The sequence below is a fragment of the Camelina sativa genome, chromosome 4 (assembly GCF_000633955.1).
Source record: "Camelina sativa cultivar DH55 chromosome 4, Cs, whole genome shotgun sequence".
Taxonomy (NCBI): Eukaryota; Viridiplantae; Streptophyta; class Magnoliopsida; order Brassicales; family Brassicaceae; genus Camelina; species Camelina sativa.
In genome coordinates this window covers 10,737,473-10,749,122 of record NC_025688.1, presented here as the reverse complement: position 1 = coordinate 10,749,122, position 11,650 = coordinate 10,737,473, and the positions used below count along the sequence as shown (strand labels likewise).

The 11,650-nt window shown below is 33.4% G+C and overlaps 1 protein-coding gene across 5 annotated transcripts in view; it reads right to left on the bottom strand.

The window, feature by feature from the left end:
* LOC104780225 (kinesin-like protein KIN-7B) overlaps positions 1-3,272 on the bottom strand; it is a 6,540-nt gene extending 3,268 nt beyond the window's left edge. Inside the window, exons 1-12 of one of the 5 annotated variants that reach the window (XM_010504729.2) lie at positions 3,001-3,255; positions 2,751-2,892; positions 2,421-2,667; positions 2,240-2,329; positions 2,029-2,129; positions 1,831-1,944; positions 1,662-1,743; positions 1,438-1,505; positions 1,232-1,291; positions 1,041-1,165; positions 626-824; positions 86-223 (exon numbers count right to left, since the gene is read on the bottom strand). In XM_010504729.2, the coding sequence (XP_010503031.1) occupies positions 86-223; positions 626-824; positions 1,041-1,165; positions 1,232-1,291; positions 1,438-1,505; positions 1,662-1,743; positions 1,831-1,944; positions 2,029-2,129; positions 2,240-2,329; positions 2,421-2,655 (1,212 nt within the window). In that variant the 5' untranslated portion in view covers positions 2,656-2,667; positions 2,751-2,892; positions 3,001-3,255. Of the gene's footprint in view, positions 1-85; positions 224-625; positions 825-1,040; positions 1,166-1,231; positions 1,292-1,437; positions 1,506-1,661; positions 1,744-1,830; positions 1,945-2,028; positions 2,130-2,239; positions 2,330-2,420; positions 2,668-2,750; positions 2,936-3,000 lie in introns of those variants that run through there. The other 4 variants (XM_010504727.2, XM_010504728.2, XM_010504726.2 and 1 more) reach the window with 4 other exon arrangements.

Sequence of the window (11,650 nt, the reverse complement as noted above, 5' to 3'; positions counted from 1 at the left end):
TTTTAGTCTGTGAGGTCCACATTTTCGAATATGCAGAAGAGATAATTCAAGATGTAGATGTGGTTCTGAAAGTCTAGGTCCATACCTGTTGGATTTTCATCTCTTTCTCAATTAACAGAGACTTTAAGCAGGTAGATGAACTGGACTCCGGGCTTCTTAACTCTGACTCGAGTTTGGCTACTTTTTGCTGCAGATGTTTCAGCAACTTTTTGTCTGAGACAACCTACAACAGAAAATCACATCCCTAGAATGAGTACCAGCAGAAGGTCAACACCATTTTGTTTTTCATCAAACACAAAGAAGTTTGAAGCAAAAGAAGTAATGTTAGTGGTAGAGCGACAAAAGAAGGCTTTGAAAATATATGTATCTTAATTCATGGAAAGAGAAGAATAACTGTACAGTCAGATTAACCTTCAAAGATTGCTCAGTTTCTAGAATTCTTTCAATCTAATCGTAGATAATTGCATATGTTCTCTATAAGATGATGATTGCTACACACGAACGAAACTATGTTTGCAATGAAAGGCCAAAGAAAAGCTATAGGGTGACAAACGCAAAGTTTTATATGATCATCCTGTTTCTACATAACGAAAGACCTCTATAAATATCTAACTAAGTGGCATACCATGTTGACTTTAGCGCAGTTGGTGACTTCCTTCGCACTCATGGCAAAAGAGAGTGTCTTTTTTGTCTGTTCAACGTGGCTCAGTGCTGGGCTAATCGTACATATAATTGCTGTTCTAGCATTCCCGCCAAGTGAATTTTGCAAAATCCTTGTCAATTTTGAGTCTCTGTAAGGCACATGATCACTTCTTCGACCAGAACTACAACCAAAATAACAAAATTAAATAATACAGAACCTTAACTTTTGCATTTCCAATCTATGCTGCCACTGGAAAGCAAGGTTTTAAGCAATATAAAGTATTAATGTTTTGCTAATATCTTAAAATGCCGTACCGGTATAAATGTTCATCAAGCTAAAAGGTAATTTAGACATGCCCAAAGACAACCATAGTGTTCAAAGTATTGTGCTTTCTGACCTCAGTTTTCTGATCACTGTAGTAAGTGTCAATAAACTACGGTTAATATGGCTTCCTTCCTTCAATCTTAGACCATCTGCGTTTGTTTGACAAGCACGTTCGCTTCCAGCAAGATCAACAAGATTCTGCACCAATGAAATTGTCTTAAATACCAAGTGAAGCTTCAACCCAAAGATAATAAATTGACTTACCAGAGTTGCCATGAAAGACTGCACACAGCCTGCTATTTCCCTGAGACTGCTCTGGATGGTCTGAATATCAAAAGCACAGAACATGAGAAATTGTGGAACGTGGTTACTTTCACTGTATAATAGGTACCACTTGTCTGTGTTTAAGAAATTAAAGAACTAGAGTATTAATTCAATCATGCAGCATATCACATTAGCATAGATCATACCAGCCGGATAATCTGATGCGATCTTGAACTTTGGTCGTTCAAAGCAGTTTCACCTACTTGCCGATGATCTGTAACAGCAAATGGAAAATCACATAATATGAAAGAAAAAGATGATATCATTAATCAGACATATTTTAGATATGTCTACATAATTCTGAGGCTTTGCTCATCATCAAATGCATAAAAAGATACAGAGCATCTGAACAGGTGACAGGAAGAATTACCTTCACAAGTGTGAATTAAATGCTGTAAATGTTGCCTGCTTTCTACCACTTTCTCCACCAGATTTTCCACAATGGTTCCTTTCTGCAATATAGACAACATTCTTATACTAGCCGAGACAGTATATGCCTCTTTGAGCATTTGACTTAGCGTTTCTGACCCTTTACATACCTCTGGATCATCTAACAGCCGAAGGTACCCAGAATCACGATTTAAAAGGTCAACCACGTTCTCGTTATAGATCTCCAAGGCAGATACTTTCAAGACGAACCTCCTTTCTTGAGTCTGCATAGATTTCAATAGATACATATATAAAATATCATCTCGTAACTTAACAATAACTAGGAACCATCAATTTTGGTCACTCACGTTTCTTATATGCTCGTATATATCGTTAACAACACTTTCAGTAACCCCCCTCATTGTAAACGTCTTGCCACTGCTGGTCTGACCATAAGCAAAAATAGTTGCTGCAACGAATAAAGACAAGAGTTGACTTATCCAGATGATAGCTAAAGCTTAATAAAAACGAAAGATATCTTTAGATGATGGGATTTTGAGAGATATCAGTTCAATTTACCGTTGGTTCCTGCTAATGCAGATAGTGCAACGTCCCTAGAACCACCTTCATAGACTTCTTGTGTTGCACAGGCTGGCTCAAAAACTTTATCTACAAGTACAAAGAAGGCAAATGAGCTAATATAACAAAAAAAAAAAAATGGAAAGAAGAAAAAGACAGATAAGCAAATGAGAATGAATACCAAACGAGTATTTCGTTGCAGGCCTCTCAGGGTTGGGATTCTTAAAGACGATGGTCTGATCATCGGGACATTCCAATGCAATGAGATCATATTTGGCTTGTTCCCTCGAATTTAGTGGTCTCATCCGGATAGTGACAAGAATCTTCTCCTCTGTAACTTTGGAACCACCAGGAGTATAAGGAATATTATTAACCCTGTCAATCTTACTTAACGGTGTTCTCGGAGGTCCCATCATCTTCTTTTAAAACTGAAACCAAAATTAGAAACTGAATTAGCTAGGCCTTTAAATGTTACAAAACCTAACTATATACAGTGATCACATGATTAAACCTAACTATAGATCGTAATACTCCATATGAACGAACAACACACATTCGTCTCAATCCAGTCAACCTAATCACCGACCCCAAGATCTTCTTTCGAAAAATCAGTAATCGTAACTGTTAGATTATTCAGAATCCATCTACGGAAACTGGAACAACGCGCATAGTTGAGAAATCCAACATAACAGTCACCTGAAATCAAATCCAGAATAGGAAAGAAGAAAGAAATTAGAAAAATTCAAAGAAGAATCACTTACAGTTACAGAGACGAGAAGGGATTTAACAGTGGGAAACGCCGTCGGAGGATGAAAACGCGGTGGTCGGCGACGGACGGCGAATCTTAGAGCCGGAAAGAATCAAAATTCAAATCGACGGGGAGATTGGGAAGAAGATGATTAGGGGGATTTGGGTTTCGCAGAAGCGAAATCGAGAAACCAAGATAATGTGTAACGGAAACTAATCTTCTTGCTGATGATGCTTTCAAAGGCTTTCTTCCTCTTTTACTTTCTTTTTTTTTTTTTTTTTCTTCGCACACCTGAAAGAAATATTTTGAACATTTAAACGGCCGAAGATCGAGGGTTCTAAATGTGTCACGTGTACGACTGTAATTTTCACATCGGGAATAGTACTTCTCACCTTAAAACGACGTGGTTTACATTGGAAGGAGAAATTTTTTTAGTCGTCGTCACCTTTTTCATATGTACAAATTTTCATTGCTATAAAATAGATGAAAAAGGTTACAAAAAAATAAGACTATGATATTGTAAACTACGTCATGAAAATTTAGCCCTATTTTAATATATATAGATGAAATTAAAGATGAAAAAGGTTCCAGTATTGTTGTATTATATGTATTATTTCCAGTTTAACCCTATTCTATATTAATAACTAGCTATTTTTACCATATAAGACGACCACTCACAGAACCAGAAAAATTATTTATGGGTGTCATAATATTTTTTTTTCAAAAGAAAAAGTTATATTAAAACAATGTTACTAGAAAAATTCATTACAAATATAAATTCTAAGCTCAGTCATACTTTAAAAACATTCTAAAGATGAAGATGGAAGAGGAAGAAGAGTCCACGTTTTTGAAAAATTATGCTTTTGCCGTTTAATGATTTTATCAACTTATGTTTAACCATACAAATATAGAATCGATTGAAATTTTGTTAATGCTAAGCCCAATAGTTTGTCTAAAAAACCCAATGATCATATGTTAATATCTTAAAATTATAGAAAAACTTAATAGAAAATGAAATATGAAAGAATCATGGAATAGCTAGAGTTGTATTTTTATTTGAAGGGTGTCAACAAAATTTTAGAGGGGTGTCAACAAATTGCTTAGACATGTGCAATTAAAGTTTTTAATAAAAGCTAAACCAAAATTTATAATTTCATGGGTGTCATATGACACCCCTAATACTTCTCTGCCTCCGGCCACTGAAGACGACTATGACATTGTTGTATTATATGTACTATTTCTAGTTTTACCTAAAATTCTATATTAATAATATACTCATAATTAATATGTAAATAGAATCATACCATAACATTATATTATCACCACCACTACTTTATTTTTTAAAAAGAATTAATTAAGTATACTTATTCTTTGATTTCATCGATTAATACAATTATTGTGGGCATGCATGCACACATTAATTCATTATTGTGGACAACAACTTATACATTTATTTATTTGTTTATTTTCAACAACTTTAACTGCATCAGCTCAAATATCTAACTAAAAGAGAGATTGTCTACAAATGTGATACTAACAACACGAAATTTTAGTGCCAGGAAATCCGCTTTAACATTTACACGCCTAGAAACAAAAGTAATAGAAAAAGAATCAAACTCCTCCTTATCACTCGCAATATCGTTCATGTAGTTATTGAAAGCCGACCACTCGGAAGGGCAATATACCATCTTCACCAAGTCAAAGCAATATGTGAGAAAGGCGACATCAACAATATCAACTCCAATCATATATTGCATAACCCATACTAAAACTTCCACCTCTGCGTGAAGGGGAGACAAACTTTGCCGACGATTAGTAGCGCCCATTGAAGTCTTTTTGTCACTCGGGAACAATACCAGCCTAACATGGAGAATCTATCCCCATCTTTCCATGAGCCATCCACAAAATAGCTAGTGATTGCCCCGTCGAGTTCATCAAGCTCACTGCTCTAACCTAGCTGAAAATCACTAGTCACAGCACAACTATGGTCCTAAACGGCGAAAATCAACCCTAACTATTTATGAAACGCTTATTTATATCTGAATTTTAATACCCAACATAAATCAACCTAAATCATCCAAAAATTCAAATTCTATACCTGAACTATGTAAAATTAGGCCAATTTCAACATCTATTTAAACGGTGTTAATTAGCCAGTTAATGGTGCTGAGTTAGACTACACCATGGCGTACACGTGGCAAGACAGATCAATACGACATCATATTGGTTGCAAAATAATAAAAAAATCACTACTAGTAGGTTTTGAACTCGGGTGGACCGCTATTTAGTCTTTTCACTCTAACCACTCAGACACATGGACTTATTTTGTTTTATCAACCTAAGTCATCCAAAACTTCAAATTTTATACATGAACTATGTAAAATTGGGCCAATTTCAACATCTATTTAAACGGTGTTAATTAGCCAGTTAACGACGCTGAGTGAGTCGTACAAAATAATGAAAACATCACTATTAGTAGGGTTTGAACTCGGATGGACCACTATTTAATTTTTTCACTCTAACCACTCGGATACATCAACTTATATTGTTTTATTAGATAACATATTAATTATATCTAGCTATAAAGCGATAATTTGGACTTATCATGTCCGTCTCTCCTCTCTGCAGATCTCCCAATCTCTAACCAACACTGTTCTATCTTTTACTACGTCAATTAACCTCGGGTTCTGTTGACTCTGACGAGAAGCGTTGGTTTCTCTCCGTCGAAGCAATGGACCTCATGCCTTCTTCAAATTCAGAGAAGACTTTTTTAATTTGGATTATGATTTGCCAATTGATGATTCAAATTGATACATATACCTTTAATGGCAGAACAAGAATCAAATCGATATGTTCAACTTTGTTTTCTTTTCCGATTTGATTTTTGGATTCTACAGTTTTTTTTCCCAAGTCGTCTCCGTTCCCATGGGAAACAAAATAGGGAAAGATAAAAAGAACAGATAAAATAAAATAGAATATATAAAACTATTTTGCATTACAGGATAATAAATCAATATGGCCGAGTGGTTTGGGATTCATTTTGGTAGTCTTTGCTATGCAGGTTCGAGTCTTGCTTACAACAGTTTTTCATTATTTTGCAAGACGCCGTATTGAAATGTCTTGCCACATGTATGCCATGGTGTCGTCTGACTCAGCGCCGTTAACTGGCTAATTAACATTGTTAACTATATACTGAATTTGACCAAATTTTACATAGTTCAGGTGTAAAATTTGATTTTTTGGATGATTTAGGTTGATTTATGCCGGGTACTAAAATTCAGGTAGAAATAAACGTTTCACAAATAGTTGGGGTTGATTTTGGCCGTTTTCCCCTTTATCCACCTCTAGTTGGGCCTGCTGCCAGGCATTGGCCGCAGCCTCCACCACCCTTAAAACCTCGTTAGAACTCACATCCTGAAATAGTCTATCATTTCTAGTCTTTCAAATATATATATGTAAAGTTAACTTTTCTCTTTTCTCCTTTCTCCACATTATCATTGATACTAAGATTTTTGTGTCTCCTAGTATGTCTCAATTAACCTAATGCAGTTGTAGTACAGAAGGTGTCAATCCAATTAGGAAACTTTACTAACAATCAAGCTGCACTCAAGTAGTCACAAGTTAAGCCAGATTCAAAATGAGTTTTTGTCTATCAACCTAAAGTGAACGAGATGTAAGAACAAAACGAGTTTGTAGAACAAGAGCTAAAATACAATAACGGGAGAGAGCAAAAACAAGCTAAACGAGCAGAGACAAAAGAGCAAGCTATTGCAACAGAAACAAAGAACAAGTTTAAAGATGTAAAAACAATCAGATAAGTAGAGGCCTTAAGGATGGGGTTATTGATTTCGGTGGAGTCTCTTAATCTACCTAGAATGCCTAACAGAACACAATCAAGCTATCCCTAGACAACGAACATCACAACTTAGCTAATCCAATCTCTTGAAAGAAGCTACTCAGACTCAATCACTTTCAAACCTAACTCTCGCTAGAGAAACATGATTAAGCAGGCATGACCAACAAGTTCATTCACGTCAATAAACACCCTAGACATCCAATCTCTTAGGCCATGAATGTAAATCTCTGGTATTAGTTTGTTCAAGCATCCCATAGAACACCTTTTGGGTGTTGAGATGCTTAAGATCTAATCCCAAATGATCAGTAAGAAATTAGCAGTAAGAACACTAATCCAGAAGGGAAATCGAACAATCTAAGCTTAGGCATCCTATTAGACAAAGATTCTCCACCTAATATATCTCATCCTCAAGAACCCTATTTTACTACTCAAGAACAATCATCATCAAAAACACAGAAAACCCAGAGTACACTAAATCAAGCATGACTAGATAGATAAAGATGAGATAAACAACTTTGCAGAAAAAAATCAAATACAAAAACTAAAAGGATTAAGAGATATCTTGATTACAAACTCAGAAACATTTTGGTGGCTACCTAAAAACCCTTGGATAAAAGTTATCTTTTGAGTCAAGACTTAAAAGAGTATTTTATAGCAAAACATGGAAAACCCTAAAAAATAAAACGACAAAATAGAAAGGCGGTTCAGGAACTCTTCTCGAACGCGTCTTCAGAACAAATCCAGAATGTCGGTTTAGGAGCGTCGATCGAGTTGCGTCGTGAGAGTGATGATCGAGTGGAAGTCTAGGAAGTTTGATCGAATGGCGGTTTGAGATCCTTGATCGAGTGGCAGCTTGAAATGATCGATCGAGTGGCAGCTTGAAAACATCGATCGAGAGGCAGCTTGAAATGTGTCGTCTGGGAATTGCTGATCGAGTCGCATGGTGAGGGTCCTCAGGAGACCTCTTGGGACGTCTTGTTCGAGTCGCTGCTAACATGTCCGATCGAGTGGGAGCTCTCCTTTACGTGCAGGCCGAGTCGGAATTCAGAACGTACGTGCATCCACTAAAACAGTGATATCTTCTGAACCACGCCTCCGATTGGCTTGCAGTCAACGGCATTGGAAAGATGACTCAATTCTCTACAACATTGGTAAAGACGTCGAAAGCTGAATCCCAAAGTAAAATCTTCACTCGACTCGATCAAGGACGTGGAAGGTTGGGTCGCGCTGGGTAGTGTAGATCGAGTCGCTGGACTGCTCTCCTGCTCCGTGTTTGCTTTTGATTGTTTAGACATATCATAAAACACCTGAAACAACTCCAATATGCAAGATGCATGCGAGACCAATGCGAAGACTACTTAAATATGTATATTATGCAAAAGAGACGAAAAACAATGCAAAACAAAAATAAATGGGAAATGCATAATGAAAGAGTATAAAATATACACATATCAATCATCCACCTAAGTAATATTATCTATTTTTCGCATAAAAAAATACTATTTTAAATATTCATTCTTTGCATATTTACTACTTATAATTAATAATAATAAAAAAATAAGTAAAATTAATTATTATTTTTAAAAGTAAAAACAATAATAGAAATTTGTTTTAGTAAATAAGAAAAAATAACTATATAAAAATGAATTAAGTAAAATAAATAATAAATTTAAATAGTAAAAATAATACTATGAATTTGTTTTAGTAATAATGTTATTATTCAAAGTTTAACCAAAAAAATGATCATATTCCAAAATTTAGAATGGGTTAATGAAAGTTAGAATGAAAGTAAGATTTTAATCTATGGTGGAGTAAAAAACCAATTTATGTAATTGTATTTATAAAAATCTAAACATAAAAATAAAATTGAAGTGAAATATTAGTTTCTAAGAAACATATACTACAAAGATTTATTATTAAATTCACTTAGAAAATTAAAGATTAATTACTCAACTAAGGGTAAAAGTTTTGATCTAAAATCAATGGTCACAAAATATAAAAAAAAAATGATATGTAAGCCATTACAAAAAGTGACATGTGATTTGTGTATCATATTTCAGAAGACATATTATCAATTGGAGCTACAATTCTATAACATGATAAAAAAATAAAAGATAAAACAACCTTGAAATTTCATCAATTTTATCAAATATTTTTACGCAAAACATTGGCTGAAAGAACATATTTAAAGTATACTATGTTTTTATAAGAAGACAAAGTTGAGGTTGCATTACAAAATTAACATCTGAAAATAACATATGAGGTTTTAGAAAATATTTAAATTGGGTTAGTGAATGATATTTATTGGCGGGTTTAACGGTTTCACCATATAAGCATTCTTGACTTGGTCGAAAAATTTATTATGGCAGGTCATACACTTGGACAATCCCGTTGTGGCGACATAGCACTAAAACTGTTCATGAAACTTTGTATATTTGCATTTAATGTGAGATATCGATATGTTTAAATGATATTTATAATTAGGTCAATATATGTTGTATATCACTTAGTAAAGTAAGTTTAGTGTTTATATAGATTTATACTCAAAAGTTTGAATAATTATATTTGAGCTCAAGAATTTATATTGATAGAAAATATTTTAAATTAAAATCTCATGCGTGTGGGGGTACAAATTCTAGTATACCATAAAATCTAAAAAAAATAACAACTTATACATTTTTTTTTATTTCTTTTTAATTTAACGTTGAATTTTTTAAAATTCTGTTTAAGTATTTAACATAAAACTTTAGTGAATTAATGTCCGTAAAGAATAGTTAAAGAATTGATCCATTGTACATTTTTTTCCTTCTTCTTTAACATTTTTTTCCTTCTTCTTTACATTGTTTAGTATTCTCATTTTCTTCATTGATGAGGGGAAGAATTTTTTTTATTTATTGAATATTGTTAGCTAACCCAGGGTTATGTATTCACTTGGTCAATTGTTTGGTCTGATATTTTACAATTTGTACTTACTTTCCGTTCGATGAAATATACAAAAAAACTTGTAAATTAATATTAAGATGACAGACCACCAATTATAAATATACAATAATGTGGTGCATTACATCATATCACTACAAGAAAAATTGCTTATAGACACAAATTTTTTTGTAGCTATGCCCATAATTTTGTGGCTATTATGCCAATATCCACAAAAAGCCACAAATTTGTTTTGTGTCTTTGAGCTCGTAGCTATCTGATAATTATGTCTATTTGAGGAAGCGTTGTTACCAACTAGCCACAAAGAATTGATTACAAAATAGGTTATATAGATTAGCTTCCTTAGTTATACCTAAATACACTTAAAGAGAATATCCCAAAGAATAATACAACTTAAAGAAATAAAATCTTTAACAATCATATATTGTTAGGCCATATATACTGTTAGGCAATTAAAGAAAAAAAATATAATAAAATTTTGGATTTTTTTTTTTTTTTGGCTCAACTTCCACTTTCATTTACCTAAATCAAGTTATACAAGATTTGTCCTTCCTTACAACACTTTTAATCCAATTAGGCTTTACAGAGTATAATTTGGGGTCATAATTCTCAAAAGAGAGAGATTCCCTTGCTACTCTATCAGCCACTCGATTGCATTCCCTTAAGGAAAATACTATTTTGAACTCCTTTAAATTGAGAAGCAGATCGTAGATGTCTTGGAGCATTGGAGCAAATATTGGCCAGATTTCTGCATTATTAATCAAGTTGACTGCTTCTAAAGAGTCTGACTCAAGTATGATACGATCATAGTTGAGTCGAATCATAGTCGTTAGTGCCCTTCTTATTGTCTCCAATTCTACTTCCAGAACTGATCTAGTCTTGCGGATGGCCTGTGCTCCCAACCATAAAACATCACCGCCTGAGTCTCAAAGACCCATCCCGTACCACCTTGGGTGTTTTCACCTATCCATGCACCATCAGTATTACATTTTACCTAGGTACTTGGAGGCGGACTCCATTTAGCATTTCTCAATGCTCTCATACCAGACTGTCTTCCCTCTGTTTCCATCGTGCTGTTCCTCTGGTTCCACTTATCAGCATCCTCCAGAACTTTCTTAACCGTATCATAAGGTTAAAATCTTGGAAATTAATCACGCTTAAACGTGATTTCCGATTAAGCAAACAAAATAAGATCTTAGCTAATAGCTTTCCAAACTTTTAGTATAAATCATTGACATTTCCATTCACTGAAATACACCATATTCATACCCAAAAAAAAAGTTTTTCAATCTATAAAATATTCAAGCTTTAGTAATATTATTCTTTAAAAAAATATCTATTCAACTAAAATTTTGACGGAGTAACGGGTCAAAATTTGAATATTTAAATTCAATTTCATATATTTCTTTTGTTAAATTGTATAATTTTATATACTATTCTAACTTTTTAAAATAATTTAATTTGAAATATTTTAAAATAGTTTAATTTGATATTTTAAAGAATATCATAAATATATGATAGATCAAAAAGTTAAAAATTATGAACACTCTAATTTGATTTGTTATAGCACGGATAAATAATATGTCAATATAATATGAAAGAATTCCAAGAAATATGACTTTTTGCTAAAGCACGGGTTGAAATTTCAAAAAATATATTTTCTCGGATTAAATTAAAGTTTGGAATAATGTTGTTTGGTAGGTTTTCTCGGTCAAGATGATTTTGACAAACATACGTTACATATTTAGTCCTAAAATTAATATGTGGTATACTATGGGTTAAGTCATAGAATTAACAATCAAAATATAATATATAATTTTAAACACTAAACAAATCAAATAAAATTAATAAATAAAAATTATTTTTT